This window comes from Haliotis rufescens, unplaced genomic scaffold (assembly GCF_023055435.1).
Source record: "Haliotis rufescens isolate VD_foot unplaced genomic scaffold, xgHalRufe1.0.p SCAF_77, whole genome shotgun sequence".
Lineage (NCBI taxonomy): Eukaryota > Metazoa > Mollusca > Gastropoda > Lepetellida > Haliotidae > Haliotis > Haliotis rufescens.
In genome coordinates this window covers 1,092,269-1,117,457 of record NW_025964369.1, presented here as the reverse complement: position 1 = coordinate 1,117,457, position 25,189 = coordinate 1,092,269, and the positions used below count along the sequence as shown (strand labels likewise).

General features: G+C 40.1%; 1 protein-coding gene across 5 annotated transcripts in view; it reads right to left on the bottom strand.

The window, feature by feature from the left end:
• LOC124111665 (upstream stimulatory factor 2-like) overlaps positions 1 to 22,274 on the bottom strand; it is a 33,380-nt gene extending 11,106 nt beyond the window's left edge. For 2 of the 5 annotated variants that reach the window (XM_046471419.2, XM_046471420.2), the window contains exons 1-4: positions 22,121 to 22,274; positions 17,630 to 17,668; positions 11,540 to 11,592; positions 563 to 673 (exon numbers count right to left, since the gene is read on the bottom strand). In XM_046471419.2, coding sequence (XP_046327375.1) covers positions 563 to 673; positions 11,540 to 11,592; positions 17,630 to 17,668; positions 22,121 to 22,152 — 235 coding nt within the window. In that variant the 5' untranslated portion in view covers positions 22,153 to 22,274. The remainder of the gene's footprint in view (positions 1 to 562; positions 674 to 11,539; positions 11,593 to 17,629; positions 17,669 to 22,120) is intronic. The other 3 variants (XM_046471422.2, XM_046471421.2, XM_046471423.2) reach the window with 3 other exon arrangements.
• Positions 22,275 to 25,189: the final 2,915 nt, after the last annotated feature.

Sequence of the window (25,189 nt, the reverse complement as noted above, 5' to 3'; positions counted from 1 at the left end):
CAATCCAGTGAGTGATGTTAAGAACGTCAAACACGGAGGTGTACAATGATACGTCATCACAAAGTCACCAATCCATATAATTGCCTCTTACGACAAGCTTTGGTTCCTGGGGACCTAGTCTATTCTAAAATGGAATCCATTGGGCTACAACATTGTTCCATCTAGATAATTTAGTAAACAGACCGCCTCCGTGGTCTAGTGGTAGAGCGTCCGCCCGGAGAGCGGAAGGTCCGGGGTTGGATCCCCGGCCGCGTCATACAAAAAGACGTTAAAAGATGGTACTTGTTGTTACCCTGTCTGGCGCTCGGCATTAAGGGGCTAAAACAAGGACTGGTCGGCTCGGAGTCAGAGTACGTGTCTGAGTGGGGAATTCATGTTAAACTGCGGCATGGTATCTCAGTGAGCTAGCACTATAAATCGGCATCAGTCCGGACTAGTACAAGCAGCCACACACACACATATACACGTGCATGCACGTCGCTATATAAGTGCAATAATCTTGGACGCGACGTTAAACCTAATTTCACCTCACTTGACCTATTTAGTAAACAATGGTATGAACCTTGGGTGTTGTCGGCGCGGAACTGATACTGTACATTGGGGTCAAGGGTCAGAGTGCCCTGATTGGCTGCCACACTGGCAATAGCTGCCGCCTGTTCTTCTGTTGTTTCCCCTGCAACACACACAAACAAATTTAGATGTGAAACCTTGTTAAGGATTTGGCAATTACAACCGACACCCAATCTTTGTAAGAACGGTCAGGGTCCCACACAAGCCCTAGTCAGCTAGCACCAAAGGGGTGTAGGGGCTAGTTGTTTTCTCCACCTACCAAGTTGCTTACACACTTTTCAGTGTTCGAAATAAGGCGATCTTTCACTAAAAGCGGCACTCTCCTACCCAGAGTTCCATGCAGCCGGCAGCCAGCCACCATAGTACGATTCGTCACATCTTTCACAGTCCATTCAAGATATTGTATATGCTTTTCATCCGTTTCATGTTTGACAAGTCTACACATTTTCATAAACAAATGTCAAAGAAGGGTTAACTTTCATTTAGAAAGTATGCAAAAACGTAAAAATCTACTTTTTTTGCGTAGTTATCCTATGTTTACATTGGTTGTACGGCTCCACGTGCTGTCATTGAAGCCCAACGGAGAGCCAGCGACACGGTCACTTTGATGCATAAATATATATTGTCATGCAACTCACTGTCGCAGTTGTAGTAGCATATCTATATAGTTATGCAAAACAATATGTAAAGCGCCCCCAAATACTTGCATTAGTCCGTTCTATACTGATTTCTGAAAAAGCGCGTTTGTTTACAAACAAGAGAAAAGACCGGTCACGTGATATGCAAATTAGCCTGTGGCAGTGGTGTTATGCTGAGTCACCACTGCGACGGAGTGTGTAAAAGCGGTTGCCATCTCAGAAGTGTCACTAGTCCTACTTTAATTTAAAAGCCTCGGAGAAACAGACCCTTGAGGCGTGTATCTGCAGTTCACCTAATAATGCCTAAATCTACAAATTTATATAACACTAGGCCTAGGACAAGGGATCCATTAAGTGTGTGCTGGATTTCGAACAGTGCTTTCTTAAACTGACTTGTGGACTATCAGTATTTAACTCATGGCATCAACTCCTTGAGTCGACTTCAGTTAAAAAAAATAGGGATGAAAACTTTGGATCAATTAAATGAATAAAATCGAACTGAATCACAATCCAGCACCCTTGAGTATCCAGTTTATCATGTCTTCATTTCAGTGTTCCTGGTGGACTGGCAACTCTTAAAATTACCAGTCCCCCCTAATTTTTGTCAGTCCCAACTTTCAACAAACAGAGCTCCAGATAAGCTGCGTATCTGCGTGAAATACGCATCAGAAATGCAGAAAAACACAGTAAAATATAATCCAAGCGTATCAAATATGCAACGAACATTACAGATACGCTACAAAAATAAAACTTGTGCGTATCATCAAAATATTGTGAAGTAACCCTGCGTATTCGATTAGCAAATCAGCAACTTATTTTGAAATTATAAAGGGGCATTCCGTCAACCTTGCCAAACTCCATGATGACAGTTACATCATGATCATTTGCCATTACACTTTCTTGTGGAAGTATCATGGTATTTTTGAGTCCTATAAAGCTCTCGAACCCACACAACACCAGTTTGCAGGGACCAGATGAATAGTGTTTTTAAATATTTAACTTAAATACCCACATGTGTAAAACCTAGTGGGTAACAGAAATTTGAATCATAGTTAGAATTACTGATACCCAATGATTTTAAAATGCATGGGTAAAATACCCACAACAACAAAAGCTTATCTGGAGCTCTTACAAATAAAAAATGTATGAAAGTAAGCTGGTTTTAATTCTTTCAACATCATGTTCAGTGCAATGAGTCATCTCTGAAATAACTTAGTTAGATCTACATGTCATTCACACAAACTTCAGTCACAATTTTCTCTTCTTTTGTTTTAATATTTCAAGACAAAGTCACTACAAATGGATATTTAACCTCGAAGCAAAGTGAAATGTTATTTCCTTGTACTAAAAAAAGACAAGGGGATGACCTGATGGTGACAGACAAGCTGACTTCTTTAAAAAAATATATTTCAATGAATATCACTGATCAATGTTTTGTTCAACAAAGATTTGTAAGTAAGGATCTTTATTTGCGGTCCAGAGAGACTGGCAGTCACCTGAATTACCAGTCCAAGCCTAAATTTACCGGTAAAAAACTGGTAATTACCGGTAAACGGGAACACTGTGAGTGTAGTAGTCTCTATGTATTCATTTGTAACAGTACCAATAGATAGGAACAGGTATTAATGCTTGGTTCTGTAGTATTTCATTAAATGCAAATCTCAAAATACCCTTAAATTTAAGAAAAAAATGAACTTTTAAAAAATCCAAATTTTAAACGATTTAACGATTATTTCTTGCATGCTTTCCAAACACCCAGTACCGTCGCCGTACTTGCCGTACTTGCTTTTCTGTGGGTGAGTTGGGTGTAATGTCGCATTAAACAGTATTCCAGTTATGTCACATGTCAGCTTAATGTGCGAGGAAGGACTGAAGTATTAATAATCATGATAATAATGATAATGATATTACCCTGGACCAACTTGCCACCATAGTTTCGTCCAGGTCGAATGATACCATGCCAGAAATAGCCATCCAAGCACCAGAACTCACTTTGGCTTGCGTACCTTCTCAAACACGACTTGGAATGCATGGTTGTTGAAGGACTTACCTCTCTCTGTCTTAATACTCAGGAAAACAGCTAAGACTCTGTCTTTTGAATTATTTAAAAAATTTTATGGCTATCTCCCACAGTTTTAAAATGAACTCAGATCTATACCAAACAGTGTTTGAAATTAAGCATGAAAGCAGTGTTCGAAACAATCTCATTAAAATCAGATCTTTGTTTTCGCTACCGCTAAACAAAGATCTGAGGACATCCCATTACAGGTCATGTCAGAACGACCATTCGCAAATTTTGACCAACCAATGAAATGACTGACAAGAAATCAACATTAGCCAATCAGAAAGCAGCTTTCTCGAGCTTTACAACACTAGTTTCAATCTGGCGACTATGCTTCAAAACATATTTTGACGTATTCTCGATTAAAAAATTAAAACTGATAAGAACATTATGGAATGGCTTATAGATGGCCTAGATTGTATGCATGGATATAATCATAAAACCCATAACTGTGGTTCGGAATACCCCGTGTATATATTTCGTGGTTGCGTGATTAGAAAACACATTCCGACAGTCAGTTTCAAGATCTGGTAAGCAACGCTCTGATTGGTTGGATGAAAGGTCGTTCTGACATGACCCTTAATGGGATGTCCTCAGATCGTTGTTTAGCGATAGCGAGAACTAAGATCTGATTTTAATGAGATTGTGATCGAAATAAAAACAATTGCCAGGCTGCCATTAGGACCAACAGACTTTAGAACCCACAGGCCCTGACTAAACTCCCGAAGCATTCTTCAAAAAAAAAAAAATGCGACCCGTGAAGATCCGGGGTAGAATAGGTCTTCAGCAACCCATGCTTGCTGTTAAGGCGTCTATGCTTGTCGTAAATTAAAAGGCGACTAACGGGATCGGGTGGTCAGGCTCGCTGACTTGGTTGATGCATGTCATCGATCCCAATTGTGTGGATCGATGTTCATGATGTCAATCACTGGATTTTCTGGTCCAGACTCAATTATTTACAGATCGCCGTCATATAGCTGAAATATTGCTGAGTGCAGCGTAAACCAACCAACCAACCAACCAACCAAAAAAAATGCAGCTTATTGTGACAAAACAAATCGACATCAAAATTTACTGCAGGCCAAAACGAGTTAAAGGACCAATAGAAATTTAAAACTACAGGCCCGACACGAAAACTACAGGCCCGACACAAAAACTACAGGCCTGACACAAAAACTACAGGCCCGACACGAAAACTACCTGCCACGGGCATAGGGGAAGGCGCTTATTTCGAACACTGGATGAAAGTGAAGTCATAATTGTGTAACCCTGATGTTAAGAATATAAAAGTTAGGAGTCCTCGATTCAAATACTGTATAATCAACAACCTCTCAATCATGGGTGTGGAAATATCCCAACTGTGAACATGTCTCCATCCAAAACTAAACAAAAAGAATTCACTTGTCCGGAGACAAAGTCTACTCCCGATGACCCCAGAAATCTCACACCTTGTCCACACCACCATGACATGGCCTTCTATCTGGTCTTATCAATGAACGAGCTTTCAGTGTTGGCAGCTGGCTGCCATTGCTTTCAAAAGATAAGTTTTGTTTTAGTTTTCACGTTCTCTAGCGTAATCTATGAAATGATCGGCCTCAATTTTCAATCTGTGTAGAAATTTCTGAATTATCTTCCTTGAACAACATGCAGTGTTGTCTTAGAAGTCCAAATCATGTCCCCGATAATGTTCCTAGGTTTGTCAGCACATACCCGTATTCGTGGGTATCTTCATTGCTCTGCAGTTTGTACTCCATGGCCCAAATAAAGAAGGGGCTCGGGTGGCCCAATCATCTTTAGAAGGCACCGCTATTCCCACCAGAGTTGCACGCCAGAAACCTTGCCATTGGTTCGAATCCAAGGTCGCCCCGATTATGTTTCTAGGTTTGTCAGCACATACCCGTATTCGTGGGTATCTTCATTGCTCTGCAGTTTGTACTCCATGTCCCAAATAAAGAAGGGGCTCGGGTGGCCCAATCATCTTCAGAAGGCAGCGCTATTACCACCAGAGTTGTCATTGGTTCGAATCCAAGGTCGCCCCGATTATGTTTCTAGGTTTGTCAGCACATACCCGTATTCGTGGGTATCTTCATTGCTCTGCAGTTTGTACTCCATGTCCCAAATAAAGAAGGGGCTCGGGTGGCCCAATCATCTTCAGAAGGCAGCGCTATTCCCACCAGAGTGGCACGCCAGAAACCTTGCCATTGGTTCGAATCCAAGGTCGCCCCGATAATGTTCCTAGGTTTGTCAGCACATACCCGTATTCGTGGGTATCTTCATTGCTCTGCAGTTTGTACTCCATGTCCCAAATAAAGAAGGGGCTCGGGTGGCCCAATCATCTTCAGAAGGCAGCGCTATTCCCACCAGAGTGGCACGCCAGAAACCTTGCCATTGGTTCGAATCCATTGGTTTCTAGGTTTGTCAGCACCTTATAAACCTATTCATTGGGATCGCTATTAAGTAAGAGACTTCTTTCTATAGGCATTAAAACCTATTTTGAGGTTTTACTTTCCAGTCGGGTTAAATCTCATAAACAGGGATGTTTTAATGTCCCTGGTATTTTATATAATATCCCAGGGATTTTATATAATGTCCTGGGTATTTTATTAATATAACTTCCGTTCAGATTGTAACATGTAATGAAATGTAAAATCAAATGACAAATGTTTTCTATAAATTCCCGAGGATCGAACTTGCAACCTTCATATCTGTAGCCCAGTGAGTGTACCACGAGGCTACAGAGGTGTTGATAAGTATCACTGGTTTTTAGAATGTCCTTTTCAAGATCCGTACACCAGCAACAGATATTATACGCGGGTTTCCTAAGGTTCATGAAAAGTATGTTCGAAACATAAAATTTTTGATAAATGTTGTTTTAAGTTTCTTTTTTCGGTTTATAAGCATGGAAAAACACTTTCCCTCGGTTTTGGTAGACAGAGCATGCCCTGGGGGTCGGGAAAAAACCCTTGGTTTTTCCCTCTCCCCAGGGCATGCTCTGTCTACCAAAACCTCGTAAGCGTGTTTTCTCCAATACATAACATCTGCTCATGGGTTTCACTAAAAGTTTAAGAGTTTAAGGAATTCTTATGAAAGTTAGAAAATGTAAGTGATTGAGTGAGTGAGTGAGTGAGTGAGTGAGTGAGTGAGTGAGTGAGTGAGTTGTGTTTAAAGCCACTTCAAATGGTACTCCAGTTATGTCACAGCTTCTCAGCTTGTGATGCAGGTCTCGGACGTTTACCACTTTGGTGAAACCCACGAGCACAGAGTTGACGCACCTCAGATGACTGGACCACCCGGCCCACCCATCTGACAAGGAAGCTGGGCATGGGTCATCCTTGATTGTCCAGTTTTATGACTTGTAAAATGTTGACTCTCCTGTCTTAGTCCTCAAGAAAACATTTTTTCTCGCTACTGATTTGATTAAATGCATTGAGTATTCACTGGGAAGAGGCCATGATTTTGAATGTAGAAGATACATAAGTTGTAGATTTCACGCTCGCTTGTGAGGTAACCTCTGTGCTAAGTCATTGATAAGACAGTTCAGTCGGTGATGGTCACCCTGCATTAGTAACTGGCACTGGTCCTACAGGTTCTACTACACCAAATCAGAACCAGTTGGGACAGTGCGGTTTTCGTAGGGAGCCTTCAGTGCAGATAGAGAGATATCTGCAGGCTGTGATTGGAGGATATTCTGTAAGATTTTTATGTCTTTTAAATGTACATGCATCAAGTTATTAAAACTGACCATATTTTTCTATATTTAGTACTGTCTTTTACAACATGATGACTTATGCTAAATGTGACCACAGCTATTTTCAAGTAGGTGACATTGGGTGGGAAACTGGGGGTGGTGTGTTAAGCTTCCTGTACTCGGAAAAGGAGCTGGCTAAGCTAGTCATTTTTTATGTTTTTTATTGCTGCTCTAAGGCCAAACTGTGCACACACGTACAGGTAATAGCTGTTGAATGCTTAGTTATTTAAAAAAAAAATATAACATTACTATAGAAGTCTATGGGAAAACATTTGGTTGTGTGTAACCTGTAGTCCTTGCCAAACTGCCCAATAGTTAAGGATAAATAGAAATTTGCCATCTTCAACGGTTTTGCTACATGTTATCATCATAAGGGCTAGTGGACTAAAACTGGTAGTATCTACTGCTGTAACATCAGAAATATAGCTATGGTTCACGCTTTTACACAACATGAAATTCCTGCGTATTCGACACAATATTTTTCTGAAATACTCGCAAAAGTTTTTGATAGGAGTCACATTAAACTGATGCTCTAAATTCGCTAAGGAAATCTAAATTCAGACCGAGTATTAATATTATTTCTTAAATACTGACTACTACCACCGCCAGCTGTTTAAATGTTCAGAGGTTTCATAGGTAAAAAAAGAACCAGCAAAGATGACATGAGGAAATATCTGCTTCTTTTCCAGATGTTAAATATGGATTCTGGACAGCTGTTTCCAGCTTTTATGACAAAAACATTTGGGTTGCATGTAGGGCTGTTACGATTCACTCGTGTATTCGGTGAATCCAACCGTATCCATTCATGAATTGAATTCGTTATTCGCGACCACTAGAATCAAATATTTATGAATATGCAAGCATGTGCATTTACATAAAAATACCCATAAGAACATATTATATGCATAGATTTCTTCAAAAGACAACACTCTAATACTATTTACTTTGACAGTATTGTGGTAACAAGTTTTATTTTTGTAGCGTATCTGTAATGTTCGTTGCGTATTTGATACGCTTGGATTTTATTTTACTGCATATTTCTGTACTTCTGATGCGTATCTGCATAAAATACGCATCAGAAATACAGAAATATACAGCTTATCTGGAGCTCTGATTCATGATACAAATCGTATTGGCCTCATCGTGTATATGTTGCAGCCCTAGTAGCAAGTTAAACATATGATTGGGTCACGTTACCTGAAACACAAGTTGGTTTTCTTTTGCCTCATGGAATGGAGATAAAAGATCAGGGTTTCATGCGACGCACAAATGTGCATCCAGTACACACAAATACAGTCAAGTCTCGTTAATCCGACACTCGTTAATCCGACAATCGGCTTTATCCGACACTAATGATGGGAACCGATTAAATCAGTTCTGTTTAGACCCGTTAATCCGACAGTCTCGCACTCCGACTCCGACACACCTAATTTGCAGCGAAATACCGAAATCACTCATTAATCAGTCTTGTTAATCCGACACAGTGATCAGCGTACTCCGTGGTCATCTGCCCGCGAGTACACAGCCAGTGTTTTGATGCGAGGCGAGTCGGCTGGTAGCTGCATATTGCAAAGCTGCAGCGATAAACTTGCTTAACAATAAACAATTAATGCTTTAAATAAAGAAAACAGGATAATTCACATGCTTAGATTACCTCAATCTTATTATAATCAGATACAAGTTCTCGCTATCGACGAGGACATCCCATTACAAGTCACGTCAGAACAACCTTTCGCGAACTATGACCTACCAATGAAATGACCAACAGGAAGTCGACGTTAGCCACTTAGAAAGCAGCTTTCTTAAGCTTTGGGTACCAGTTTCAAAGTTGCGACTTCCATTCCAGACTATGCTTTTTAAAGTATTTTGAATCTGTCAAACAGTCCGTAACAGTTGTTTTGAGTTAAACTTTAGAGGTTGAATGATTAGAAAACATTTTCCGCCAACAATTTAACATAACAATATGAATATATGTTTTATATTTTTTATAACGTTGTTGAATCCTTATCTATCGTGTAGTTGTCCGATTTTTTATCACGAACGTTGATATTACTAAATTTCGTTTATCCGACATACTCGTTAATCCGACACAATCATATGCAACCATCGATGTCGGATTAACGGGACTTGACTGTATTGAGATTGGACGCAGAAGATACTGCATCCTGAGGGATGCACAAGAGTATTCATTGTACCTATAGGACATCAAGTACAGTTAGGAAAAACACTTCCATGTGAATTGAGTAAAACGTCAAACTTGAAAATGGAAAAAATAACCTGGTCTTGACCACTGTCCACATTATCATTGAATCATACCTGGCTCTAAAGTAATTTTCAAAATGAACAGTATATTACACCATTTCATTACTTTACAGGACCCTCGTATTGCCTGCAAGGACCATTAGTGTAAGAACGTAACCAACACCCTCGTATTGCCTGCAAGGACCATTAGTGTAAGAACGTAACCAACACCCTCGTATTGCCTGCAAGGACCATTAGTGTAAGAACGTAACCAACACCCTCGTATTGCCTGCAAGGACCATTAGTGTAAGAACGTAACCAACACCCTCGTATTGCCTGCAAGGACCATTAGTGTAAGAAGGTAACCAACAACCTCGTATTGCCTGCAAGGACCGTTAGTGTAAGAACGTAATCAACACCCTCGTATTGCCTGCAAGGACCATTAGTGTAAGAACGTAACCAACACCCTCGTATTGCCTGCCAGGACCATTAGTGTAAGAACGTAACCAACACCCTCGTATTGCCTGCAAGGACCATTAGTGTAAGAACGTAACCAACACCCTCGTATTGCCTGCCAGGACCATTAGTGTAAGAACGTAACCAACACCCTCGTATTGCCTGCAAGGACCATTAGTGTAAGAACGTAACCAACACCCTCGTATTGCCTGCAAGGACCATTAGTGTAAGAACTTAACCAAAAACTAAGACGCATCATCATACATTTTAGAGGTGGGACGACACATCGATGCATCGGTAGATCACGATTTTTTACTTCTCAATACACGTATCTATCATCACACACGAAGCAGAAAATATCAATTCTGACCTAAATTTTTTTATTTAATAACTGTTCCACTAAACCCTTATCAGTAGTGCAAGTTGATAGTGAAAACATACATATTTTCATTTGTTGTGCCATACTTGACACTGCAAACTGTAAATCATCAGTGTGCCAGGTATTTGGCCACCCTGTCTACGAAAAAGATGGCTTACGCACCACAGATAAGAGCACATGCAAGTATCATGATACATATTGGATCGTAAGGTATCATGGTTGGTTGGTTGGTTTGTTGTTTAACGCCGCACTCAGCAATATTCCAGCTATATGACGGCGGTCTGTAAATAATCGAGTCTGGACTAGTCAATCCAGTGATAAATGTCATGAGCATCGATCCACCCAATATGGATCGATGACATGCATCAACCAAGTCAGCGAGCCTGACCACCCGATCCCGTTAGTCGCTTTTTACGACAAGCATAGTCACCTTTTACGGCACGTATGGGTTGCTGAATACCCATTCTACCCGGGAATCTTCACGGGTTGTAAGGTATCATGATACGTATCGGATCGCACAGTTGGTGTATCGTCCAATCCTAATAAATTTGACAGCACACTGCCGAAAACATGGAAACGGCTGCACCAAAACACGCAGACCACAGCCTTTCAAACTAGGCATGCACAGAACAAGAAGGAAGTTGATAGTCATGCCATGAGGATTCGCAAACAGCAAGTAAATGCACAACTTACAGCACCCATACAGAATATTCTCGATGTGTATTGTTGTATTACTGCTGTAGGATGTAAAGGAACTCGTTGTTTGTTGATCCACATGACTGTCAACTTCCTTCTTGCTCTGTGCATGCCTAGTTCGGAAGGCTGCTGCCGTGTGTGTTGTGGTGCTGCCGTTTCCATGTTTTGGGCAGCATGCTCTCAGATTTAGTTTTTGGTTACATTCTCATTGTTTTATGTTGCAGAGTCCTTGTGTATTGTAGACAATGACAGTTTTTATGTTGCAGAGTCCTTGTGTATTGTAGACAATGACAGTTTTTATGTTGCAGAGTCCTTGTGTATTGAAGACAATGACAGTTTTATGTTGCAGAGTCCTTGTGTATTGTAGGCAATGACAGTTTTTATGTTGCAGAGTCCTTGTGTATTCTAGACAATGACAGTTTTTATGTTGCAGAGTCCTTGTGTATTGAAGACAATGACAGTTTTATGTTGCAGAGTCCTTGTGTATTGTAGACAATGACAGTTTTTATGGTGCAGAGTCCTTGTGTATCGTAGGCAATGACAGTTTTTATGTTGCAGAGTCCTTGAGTATCGTAGACAACGACAGTTTTTATGTTGCAGAGTCCTTGTGTATCGTAGACAACGACAGTTTATATTTTGCAGAGTCCTTGTGTATTGTGGACAATGACAGTTTTTATGTTGCAGTCTGTCAGTTTTCACAGGAAGGCCTGACCATGGCCCATTAAGGATGGAGGGGGTGTACTACTCACCTGACAACTGTACTTGGTCATCCGAGTTGGGGGAGTCAGCTCCTTTATCATGACTGGAAAAAAACAACAAAGTCATCAGTGGAATCAGGTTGAATCAGTGTCAATCATTTCCTACAAAAACTAAGTTAGATTCAAGGCTAAAGTCCTAACAAATGTTGGTTGGTTGGATTGTTGTTTAACGCCGCACTAAGCAATATTCCAGCTATATGACGGCGGTCTGTAAATAATCGAGTCTGGACCAGACAATTCAGTGACTGACAACATGAGCATCGATCCATGCAATTGGGATCGATGACATGCATCAAACAAGTCAGCGAGCCTGACCACCCGATCCCGTTAGTCGCCTCTTACGACAAGCATAGTCACAGCAAGCATGGGTTGCTGAAGACCTAATCTACCCCGGATCTTCACGGGTCGCTAACTGTGTGCACATCACAGTGTTGCTTCAATTCATGACAGGTCTACATTTCTACAAACACCACATGCCCCAGCTGATCACTATGGAAGACATATTGATCTGTGAAGGAGTGATCCAACCTATGCTTTCCGTCATCCTACAAGTACTCAACCAAATATCTTAAATGTGTACAAAAGTGCCACTTTTACAGGAAAATACATTCAATGATAAATGTTTGTGTACACAGTCAGAACAAAATGGTATTTGTTTGTTTATTTGTTTGTTGTTTAACGCCCCACTCAGCAATATTCCAGCCATATGACGGTCTGTAAATAATCGAATCTGGACCAGACAATCCAGTGATTGACATCCTGAGCATCGATCCACACAATTGGGATATGATGACATGCATTAACCAAGTCAGCAAGCCTGACCACCCAATCCTGTTAGTTGCCTCTTACAATAAGTACAGTCACCTCTACAACAAGCATGGGTTGCAGAAGACCTATTCTAACCCGGAGATTCATGGGTCGAAATGGTATTTAAGGAGGTGGGTGAATTTTGTATTCATGCCGACATACACCATCAAAGAGGGATAGAAATTATTTGGAAAAGAAAAAGAAAGATACCTATCCCAAAACTATGGGTGCAATACAATTTCACAAGTTGATATTCAGTCATGACAAGCGTAGTTGCCTTTTAAGTGAAGCATGGTTTGCTGAAGACCTATTCTACCATGGATCTTTAAATGTCTATTCAACTTTTTATGAGATGGTATTTCTAAAATCTATATTTAATCTAAGTCCCAATAAAAAACAGAAAGGATGGGTTGTATTTTGCTCTGGCACATTTAGCAGCAGCACCATATTCACACTAGAGGCACAAAATCATACAGTGTTTATATTTCACAAGTTGATATCCTATAATTTCTGAGATCAAAGATGGGACATTGTTGGGGAGAAACATGTTGGTAAAGTCACTGTGAATGTCCTGCTATTTATGTCCACCCATGGAGTACAAGAGAACCTGCATAAGTATGACAAGCAATACTGTATTGCCGGATCATTACACCACAAATGATATCATGAAATTAGGTCACATTCTCGTCCTTACTGACTTCTAAACAAACACCTGTTAAATGTATCATGCAATCCTTCAAAATATTACACAATATGTGGGCCGACGTTAACAATGTTTACTTGATTGAGGTGACAGCTTCGTAAACTATTTGCATTCAAACACACAACATGAACAATACTAGTTAATAGATCTGTGAGTTTAACCACTTGTCCAATGCCCAAGTCTAGTAAATGTACCAGCAGTCTGCAGGGGCAGATTTAACAACAAATCTGTATGTAGCCAACATAACAGGGCTTGCTCCTTTTGAAAGGGGGCAGTTGGGTAATCTAACGCGATCACTCTCCACGCCGACATGGGAACATGGGAAGCCCATTTCTGGTGATATTGCTGGAATATTGCTAAAAGCGGCGTCACACCATACTCACTCACTCTTTTTAAAAGTTACCGGCCCTTCTCCAAACTGTCCTACAACTAAATGGTGGAGGCCGCGAAAATGGCCAAACGTGAGGTCGCATAGCCACCAAGCAGGGCTCTGAAATGTTTATAACTCCTCCCCCAAAAAAACTTTTTTCCTGCACTCTAATCTTGGCTTCCATTTGCCTCATTTCATGGCAATTTATGGGCAAATAAAGAAACTGTTGTACACAACATTGCAACATGGCGGCCATATATCATTATACCGACATGATCCAATCATAAAAAAATAAACACACATGGATAAGGGGTGAAATTTTGAGTAGCCATACAGGACCTCTTCTTTACGTTTCAGCAAGCCCTTTGTAAGTTACACCAGCCACAGGCCAAGGGCCAGCAGTTAAATGAACCCCTAGTCTGGATATTATTTTTATAATTTTAAAAGTTAGGTCAGCATATAGCAATCAATACGTTCAGAAAATGATGTGCTCGTATTACTTAAAATTTCAGTTGGGCTAAAGATTCTGATATGTCTCTGGCTGACTGGCTGAAATTTTAATGGTGATTTTTTTATATGCATACCTCATACTTGTTCAAATAAACGAAAGATCTCCTGTTTCTGTAGATCAATAAAACCATCAAAAATTAAATTCAGGGCTCGATTTAAGGAACTTGATTTAACCGCATGTTGACATGAAAACAAAGTTGCAGTAGAAAAAACCAGGTTGCATTGTGATCCCATACGTTTATAAGGTGAAACATAGGCCAGTGTCACATAAATTAATAACTTATTCAGAGCCCCAGATAAGCTGCGTATCTGCGTAAAATACGCATCAGAAATGCAGAAATACGCAGTAAAATAAAATAAAATCCAAGCATATCAAATACGCAACGAACATTACAGATACGCTACAAAAATAAAACTTGTGCGCATCATCAAAATATTGTGAAGTAACCCTGCGTATTCGATTAGCAAATCAGCAACTTATTTTGAAATAATAAACGGGCATTCTGCCAACCTTGCCAAACTCCACGATGACAGTTACATCATGACCATTTGCCATCACACTTTCTTGTGGAAGTATCGTGGTATTTTTGAGTCCTATAAAGCTCTCGAACCTACACGACACCAGTTTGCAGGGACTAGATGAATAGTGTTTTTAAATATTTAACTTAAATACCCACATGTGTAAAAACTAGAAATTTGAATACCCAGATAGAATAACTGATACCCAATGATTTTAAAATGCATGGGTAAAATACCCACAACACCAAAAGCTTATCTTGAGCTCTGGACTCATTGCTGTAAAACGTAACAGGTAAACTTAGAGGTATTGAGTTTGTTAAAAGATCAATTTTGTGATTGCACTTGTGCATGTTGAATAGATAGATCAAGGCCTGAAATTAATACCTGAAAAAAATCAAGGTTGATGGGTTGCAAAATCAGAGTTATCCCCCTTTATAATAGTTTACTCATGATTTGCCATTTGGCTTCACTTTAATGGTAGCTTAGCAGAATACAATTTCTGGAAAAATAAACGGTCGCATATTTAAGCTAGTGAAACTTGAAGTAATCTTTAAGGCTAGCTAGCCCACCTGGCCAGCCATTTTCTTACACTATTTAATTTCACACACTGACCCAGCGCCACCTTTCTGCCACTAAATTCAAAAACTCCGATTTTACTATCTATGTCCCATTTTCTTTACTCATTCAAAAGTTTTGCTTCAACCAAGAAAGTCCATCTATAACTCGCATACGGTTTAACAAACACTTCATATTGCATTGACCCCCATTATCATGTCAGGGACCCAAAAAACAGTTGTTCAGTTATCTTAATAAAAATATAATAAAAAGGAGCCCAGTGACTCTCTTCATTTTCTGCAGTGATCTAGACTTGCCAAACATTATAGACTTGCATGGGCTGTATTTGATATATATATTTGTATCAGGGTCTGTAAGACAGACTAAGCATTTATCATCACATGACAAGATGCTGAACAGGAAACGTGACAGAAGATTAGCTGCTAAAAATAGCAATGATGATTAAGACTGCTATATCACATCTATATATATACAGCCTCTTCACTGTTGATAAGCGTTATTGTCATTGTGACGTGTGCTATCAAAACAGGAATACCCTACTCAGTAAAAGTCCCACGAAAAGTGACGTTCAAATCATCACTTCCTGCTTTGCCTTTAAACTAAGCAGTGCTTGACACTAACCAAAATGTCAGTGGTCCAAAGGATCTCTACTAGACGGTAGTCACAGCGGTAGAAACTAATATTTCTAGTCCACCAGTCTTTAAAATGATAGCATATAGCAAAAGCTGTAAAAATGGCGAATTTTGACTAGTCCTTATGATACCTTAACTATTGGGCACCTTGGCAAGTGCCAATTTCTAACACTGGCACACAGTTTGACCTTGACTAACGAAAGTGGGGATCCAGGGACCCCAATATTAAAATTAACTTTAAGGGTCCTGGCAGGGAATATGCGGGTACTGTAAAGTACCACGCGCTGTACAATTTGGTAATTTCTTTAGAACCTGGAATGAATCAAAGATCATGCAAACAGTGGCCATGATAGATGGATGATTGAGTGAGTGAGTTGGGTTTAACACCGCTTTTTTAACAGTATTCCAGTTATATCACGGCGTGTCAGCTTAATGTGGGAGGAAAGCCCGAAGTGATGCAGGTCTCACACGTTTACCACTTGGGTGAAACCCACGAGCACGGGTATGGTGCTGACAAACCTAGAAACATAATTGGGGCGAACCAGGATTCAAACCCACAATCATAGTTTTCTGGCGTGCCCAAGGGACGCAACTCTGCACAGCGACTGGGCCACCCGTGCCCCCGATAGATGGATGAAATGACAGACACCAATAACTCCTCTTGATGCGCTGTAGGTACAATGGATATCATTGTTCGACCACAGACGCGGTGTGTCATTTTCTGCGTCCATTCTCTACGTCTGTACGTACTGGACGCACAGTTGCAAGTCGCGTAAAACCCTGATGGTGCTTAGAGGTTAGACTCGATCTATTGCTGATTTCACAAGTCATACCAGGGTTAGAAACTAACAGTTTTTGTCCACTAGTCCTTATAATAATGACACATAGCAAAACCCTTAAAATGGGCCAATTTCTACTAGTCCTCAGGATACCTTTGCTATTGGTAAGGACTATAGGACTAGTGCAAATTTCTAACTGCATACTAACTTAAATTACTTTGATAGACTTTGATAGAACACTAGGCCACCGGACAACCATTTATTTAATTTTACTGGTCCTTAAGAAAATGTACTGAAGCCAGAGCAGCGGACTGCTAACGATTAAATTTACCAAAATATCAGTTCATTCCTATACATTGTGCAATGATGCAAGTTACACAAGAACTTAAACTACAGCCAGCAGTGTGTTAGTGAGTGAATTGGGTTCGATACAGTTGTGAGTAGTTAGTCAGTTATACCAAGGCATGCCTGTCGTGGGAGGAAGGCCAAACAGCAGGTCTTAGACATTTACCACATTGGTGAAACCCACAAACACAGACAATAATTGATAATGCTGAGAAGCAGCGGTCATAATTGTAATTCAAACCAACGATCCAATACTGGCGTGGGGGGGCTAAGGAACTCAACTCCGCATGCAGTAACTTGCAGGGCCTTAAATGACTGGACCACCCAGGCCTCGCCCCTTGTATAAGTTGACTCCCACGGGAATTCCTCACCACTGTCAGATACTGTATTCGACGTAATAAGGGCCCCGCACTAATAAGTGCCCACGGCGTATTTGCTAATATATTGGCAAGTGAACAATCCCAATTAGCATCCCTTCCGATTGATCAATGTACACAAGACTTATTTATTTGTGTATAATACGCACTTGTGTGTTATATGCACCCTTAATTATGGGCAGTTAAATTCTTGAAAAATATATCTGTATATATAATTTTACAAATTGTCAGTTGTGGGATCAAGCAGTGTTTCAGTTTGTCTGCGTCCACAACAAAATCAAAATCAAACGACTTTCTCTTTCCGAGCAATATATGGTCCCCGAGCTCTACATTTCTGATATTCTCCCACAACAGGTACTGGGTACCCTGGCACTATATTTCTGATGCTCATCCATTCACAGGAACTGGGGCACTTGACCCCCTATTTCTGTTACCTTCCCACCACCTTCCCATAAGTACTCACATCGGTCTGAAGCTCTGCAAGTTATCACAATGCACCAATCTAGAATACAAGTAGAGGTTGTTACACTAAAATACGGAGATTGAAACCAAGTCAGTGTTTCCAGGATAAGTGGATTTCTAATAAAAGCGACACACATTCACTTCAAATGAACTAAACATGCTAAAGGAAATATGAATATAACACTGAACTAAATGCATGGGTTTTCCTGTTTGTTGTTTTATGCACCACTCAGCAATATTCCAGCTATATGACAGCAGTCTGTCAGTAATAGAGTCCTGCATCTTCCCGAGGCAAGAGAGATAACTGACTATAAAAGACCAGTTTCCACCCTTGCCGAACTAGGCTGGTATTATGGAGTTACATTTTGGCTGGACTAACGAGTCTCTGCATAATCCAATCGAAATCGCGCACCGAAATCGAAATCCAGTTCATAAACTGTCGTGCAGATTTCGGGCGATTGAAGGATTTGCAAAGCATGTGTACCGCCAACTTGTTGTCAGCAGATATTTTCCAAATCTTTTCATGTTTCTAATCAAGGTGCTCACGTGATTTGATGCATTTCGCGATGTAAGACCCGTTTTATCACAATATAGATCTTGATTTTCGATCAGATCGTCCTGACTGGGCGCCACCATTTTGTGTGAAGCAAACGCAAGTGATACGAGAGGTGGAATTTGATTGGTCCATAGGAGATGCTTAGAAGGGACATAACTGGTAATAGCCAATGGTGACGCTACGATCGAGCCCAGTAATTCCAGCCTAGTTCGGCAAGGGTGGAAACTGGACTTTTAAAGTCAGTTAACTCTCTTGCCTCGGGAAGATGCAGGATACTATGACATGCAATCAACCAAACCAAGTTTGACCCCCACCCATCCCCCCATATCATGCATTCCCCTTTACGAAAATTCTAACCCAGAATCCCCACGCTCACACACAATGACACAAACCTTACACTTATGATATATATCATATTCATATAGAATCAGAAAGATTTCAGAATCATCGGCATAATTCCTACATTTATATTCACAACAGGGTTCTCGGTCATGCATCGCTGTACATGCTTGTGACATAGTGCAAACCCATTGTTGGTGATGGGTTTAAACATGGTACATGTTGCCTCTCTTCCCACATCATGTAAATATCATCCAACCCGAATGTTACAGTAAGTTTAACACAAACCAGATGGTTGTTGCATGGCTTAGATATCTCCGTTGGCTTCAAGAGATAGCATAACTCGGAGGCCTTCTCAAACCAATAATTTATATAGCCGAGGATGCTTAAAGTAGAGAGATCTAGAGAGGGTTTCAGGATGGGCACACCATGTTAACATGGTAGACATTAATAGTCTTACGGGGGATTGTGTATATGCCAGGGAATTATCTAGGATTCCAACCCAAGTGCTCTAAGCAGGAGAATTAGAGGAAAATTGTTATAAGGTTCAAATTAGATTTTTTGTAATGTTCTTATTTTTGTAAAACATGGTAAATTTTGAGGAATTGGGGCATTTTTGGTTCAAATTGTGAAATGTTATTTGCTGCAGACTTAGGGCAGAATATCGGTCTAGAAATCCCTGTTAAGATATAAAACACTTAATGGCGTATTTGCTTTTCAACAAAACTATTCATAAACCAAACTCACATATACGTCAACTTGTGCAGAGATTTATTACAAACTAAGTGCCCTTGGCAGGCAAATTGGGAAAAATATACTGTGATCAGCATATCCTGGTGCAACCAAGAAGCATAATATACTAGAAGCAAAGTAATCAAAACAATATTTTCTACTATAGGTCCTAGGATCATTTCAAGTATTAACAAGTTCTGATTTCCATTAACCATGCTGTGTGCGATCACATGGCATCTTCCAGTACTTTGACTTAATTCTTGTCTTGACCAGTAACTTTTGGGTTTAAACTAAAGGTACTGCTACTCATTTCTGAAAAGTTATTGCCTCCTTCAGTGCTCGGGTCGGAATGAGAGAGTGAGCTGGGATTAATGCTGCTTTTAACAGAATTCCAGTTATATCACGTCATGACAGCTTGATGTGGGCGTAAAGCTCAAAGTGATACAGGTCTCAGACGTTTTCAACTTCAGTGAAACCCATGAGCATTGGCCAGGGTTAGAAACTAACAGTTCTTGTCCACTAGTCCTCATAATGATAACATATAGCAAAACTCTTAAAATGGGCCAATTTTTACTAGTCCTTAGGATACCATTACTATTGGGCAGTTTGGTAAAGACTACAGGACTAGTGCCAATTTCTAACGCTGTTGGCATGGTGCTGACAAACCTAGAAACATAATTGGGGCGAACCGGGATTCCAACCCACAATCAAAGGTTTCTGGCGTGCCCAAGGGACATGGCGAATTGCTGTGCCTTGGACGAATGGGCCACCCGTGCCCCCTTGAGTATGAATGAAATGAAGGGTTCCTTGTAATATACATGATAAACCCATTCGTAAAGCTGAACATTTAAGGAGTGTCTAGATTCAACTAGGAACTACATTACTTCTGCTGGTTCAGAAACAGCAGATGTTTTTTGTCAGATAACATTGTTTAATTACTTTCATCAGTTTGCTCAAATGATATCATCAACTGGCTTTCAACCCCTGCAAGTCACAGAGCCTAACCACCAGATAACTGCACATAGCCTCCATCTCTGTACAGCAATATCTCCTAATCATAATCATGATAATGTTCCAATTAGTCTATTTCATTGATTGTTTTGATTTCAGTTTCCAACACATGAAACTCATCATGAAACAGTCTGCCACTAGGCCAAAGCCTGAGTCCAGTGAAAACATATGTGGTCTAGTAGGCTCAGCTAATAATAGTCCATATAATAACACTAAACTATAATGTAAAAATGATGCTGAGAGCCCTGTTAGAGCTTGTAGTCTTGACTGATGAAATTTGTGACTGATTATTTCCCAATCAAAATGCATCAGTTCCTTTTAACACATGAATATATGAATTGGTGGGGATATGCTTTTTTTTTTTTGTTTAATGCCGCTCTCAGCAATATTCCACCTATACGATGGCGGTCTGTAAATAATCAAGTCTGGACCAGACAATCCAGTGATTGACCATATAAGCATCGATCTTCGCAATTGGGATCGATGACATGCACCATCCAAGTCAGCGAGCCTGACCACCCGATCCTGTCAGTCGCCTCTTATGACAAGCATAGTCGCCTTTTACAGCAAGTATGTATTGCTGAAGACCTATTCTAACCCATTTGAGGGGATAACAAACTGCATAATATATATAATAAAGCATCACAATTCTGATAAAGGTTTCAAGGTCTATTGATCACGGGTCACACACTATTAAACAAAATGCCCAGTCAGCAATATTGAAGCAAATAACATCCAATCTGAACCCAGGGTAGAAACTAACAGTTATAGTCCACTAGTCCTTATAATGATAACATATAGAAAAACCCTTAACATTGGCCAATTTCTACTAGTCCTTATGATACCTTAATTATTGGACAGATTGACAAGGACTATAGGACTAGTGCCAATTTCTAACGCTGTTCAGAACCAAGCAAACTAGTGACTGAAAGCAGAGCAATGATTAACATTATTGATTAAATCACCGAGAAAGACCATATAGGATCCAGTTTCTTGTTGCTCTTACAAAACATCAGTGATCCATGGTACTGGGAACCTATTTGACCTTGAGTTCTTCAAAATATTCAGTGTAGGTAATAATGTTGTTGATTTTATCATCAGTATTTATCAATGTATTCAAGAAATTAAGAATAACATAAACATATTTTTACCCTTAGAATTTACAGTTAACTGATAATCTTAACAAAATTAACTGGGATATTTTTATAAACGTTTGAAAGGAAATTTAGAGCTTCAAAACAAACAAAACACTATGTTGGAATAAGGAGAGATTATGTGCCAAATATCATTACAACTCATCAATAGACATCTCGTTTCGAGTCATGATTGATTTGTTCATCTACCGACCACGCCTTCTCTGGTCACACCCCTTTTGTTTCCTGGTAAAAGAATGTCAAAACCTTACATCTTCCAAAAACAATTTCCAAAATACGATTTTACTGTGCTCATGGCATCTGTTGTTGTGTTTGCACACACAAATAAAAAAGACTCAATGATTGAGATTCACATCTTTTTTTCCAATGAAAACATAAAACATGAAACTCCGACCACACAGCAGGTCAACGCGGATATGAATGTGGAATACCGACGACCTACTTATTTTAAGTTAATGTCATTGTGAAAAATGAAATGGTCAAACCACTGCTAATTTTCTGGGGATAATTAATAATGATTATGATTATGTAATCATCGAACATAAACACCATCAACACGCGCACATGGCATGGCACCCGTCATGGGGTGATCCTTCCCAATCTAAATATCCTTTTCCGAACATGACAGCTTTTGATTTGAAACATTCTCGCGAAATTAGGCCTTTATTTTCTTATTTTACTTCATTTTACGTTCACCCACCTTGATTCGAGTGCCTGATCTAACATATCCATGTGGCTTTTTGGTGGATGTTTGAATTTGCCAGGAAATAAAGCAAGCTTGATCACGGGGCCAAACAACAGGTCATGTGAGATGGAAAAATGAACATGTGACAAAGATGGCGTATTTCAGTCCAGAGCGGTGCGCATATTAACATAATTTCCTACTCGTGTGATGCGGTCCTACTATAAGCTCTTTTTTATATCCTAAAATACCATGTACCTATACCTTTGTGACTGCCACAACTAAATCACATAATATCAGATCGTTTAGTTCTATGACACACTAATTTAATATCAAATCAAATACGGACTACTTTGCGTCTACTGAGAAAATGACGTCATCGGTACATCTGCCGAGCCAAACCAGTGACGCGCGTCTATGCAGTAAAACCTCTAATAAATTTAGTTGTGGAAAGAATATAATAGAAGTCGATCGAGACTAAGGAGTACAGTAAATTGCATACGTATACAACTATTCACAATATGTTTGCATTATGAAGTAGCCTAATAAACTTAACAGAGCATCGATTCGCATGAAATTAGGTCGAGTATTTTACGCCGCTTTTGGCAATAATATAACTCTATCAAAGTGGTGGACAAAATCTTCCCCAAGCTCCCCACAGCGATAGCCCGTTCACGGAGGTCTCTACACTATCGCTGTCACCAATCAAAGCTCCCCACCGTGATAGGTGCGTGGTTATAACCATGCCTGGAGTTGAACTCGCAACCGACGGACCGTTATGTTTACAAACAAGCGATGACTGCCGTGACGCCGAATACTCTTACCTTAACTAAATTATTTTGTTTGTTTGTCAGTTTGAATTTCTATTTCATTTCAACTATCATGTAATTGGTAAAGTAAGAATGTAAGGGGAAAGCTCAAAGTTGTTTGATTTTCCGTTCGTCTGCAAATTCGAACTATTTATCTAAAAAAATAAACAAATCTTTTCATGTTCTTAATCAAGGTGCTCACGTGAGTTGATGCACTTTGCGAAGTAAGTCCCGTTGTATTACAATACAGTGAGTGAGTGAGTTTTACGCCGCTTTTAGCAATATTCAAGCAATATCACGGCGGGGGACACCAGAAATGGGCTTCACACATTGTACCAATGTCGGGAATCGAACCCGGTCTTCGGCGTGACGAGCGAACGCTTTAACCACTAGGCTACCCGACCGCTCCGTATTACAATACAGATATTGATTATCTATCAAATCGTTTTCATTGTGCGACGCCACTTTGTTTGAAGCAACGATGTAAAATAATAAAACGTAAATTAATCATTTGTTAAACATACGTCATGTACAAATAAATATACCACAATAGATTTTTAAAAAATGCCCCATTCCAAACACACTGCTGAGAAAAGGGCGTCCCTAACGTACCCATTCGTGACCAACTCGTGTTATTCCGGGACAAGCCTTCTTGCAGATGACGGAAAGGGGCGAGTGGTGACGAATGTAACGTACCGTACTGAAATAAACTGGTTCCATGCACGGTTGGTCCGCGACGCAAGCTTAGCGCGATTTACTAGTTTAGGTAGACAGGAACCCAGTCTAGCTCTCAAATAGCATTGGAACGTAACGGGAACAATGAACAGAGGAAGGTGACGTAACTGTGACGTCATGCCAGTCACGCGAATAGTAACAACATTGCCTCTGCTAAATGCCATTATAATTCAACGGAATTCCTCTTAATATTCGTGTCCACCGAATTCACGATAAACCAAACAAACCTTTTCTTCTGAAAACAATAGAATGGGGTGTTTTCCTCACTGTCCTATCGGGTGCAGGCTAAAACGGCACCTCAGCAAAACGGCACCGATTTCTCTGGCGAAAACGGCACCGCATTGGGCGAAAACGGCTACTATGTGTCAGGCGAAAACGGCCCCTCTATTTTTTATATCGATTAGAACGATTTATGTGGTAATATATCTTCTATAGTCTATCTATAGTTGGGGTAGAGGCTAATTTCTAATGTAAACTTGTTTTAACATCTCATAATTATTCGTGTTTGCAAGTTACCATGTAAGTTTATTTTCATTTATTTGACCAGAGACCATATCTATTATATGGTCTCTGATTTGACCAAGGTAAAAAATCATATAAGGTGCCGTTTTCGCCAGGCAATAATAGCCGTTTTTGCTTGATGAGATCGAGGTGATGTTTTCGCCAATCGGTGCCGTTTTCGCCCGGTGACGTGGACCCGTGAAGATTCCGGGGTAGAATAGGTCTTCAGCAACCCATGCTTGCCGTAAAAGGCGACTATGCTTGTCGTAAAAGACGACTAACGGGATCAGGTGGTCAGGCTCGGTGACTTGGTTGATGCATGTCATCGATCCCAGTTGCGTGGATCGATGCTCATGATATCGATCACTGGTTTGTCTGGTCCAGACTCGATTATTTACAGACCGCCGTCATATAGGTGGAATATTGCTGGGTGCGGCGTTAAACAACAAACCAACCAAACAATTTTGCTGAGGTTTCAGTTATAACCCGTCCTGTCTTGTGAACATATTTCATTGATGATCGACAAAAGGGTATTTAAAAACAATACATGGTTGGAAAACAGGCTGGCGTGGTCTATAAATCTGTCACTAGAGGCCCTTTTCATGCAAGGGATCTTTATCTCCCCCTAAGCGTTATATTACCCCCCAGGGGCTGGGTCTTGCAGGCACCCTAACGCTGACTGGTGACTCACCTGACACTTCAATCCTCATATTTATGACGCGAGACTGCATAATTAGCCTACTTGAGAGATCCAATCAAGCTTTAAGTCGATGTCAATTCCGATTTAATTAAAATCGATACTTTTGACCTAATTGATTTAATAGAAAAAAAAGAACAACATATTATTTGTATTGCTTGTTGGTCTTTTCCGGGATTATATTTATTGCCAATTATTTTTTCATTTTCAAAGATAATCCATTTGAATACAATCCGGTGTGTTTGTACCGCGAGAATATCAAGTTCTGATGAAAATAACGAAAATTTATATTTGTTGACAGCAGGAAATAAAACACAAAACAATGTTAGTTTTTGAGTTCTTGGG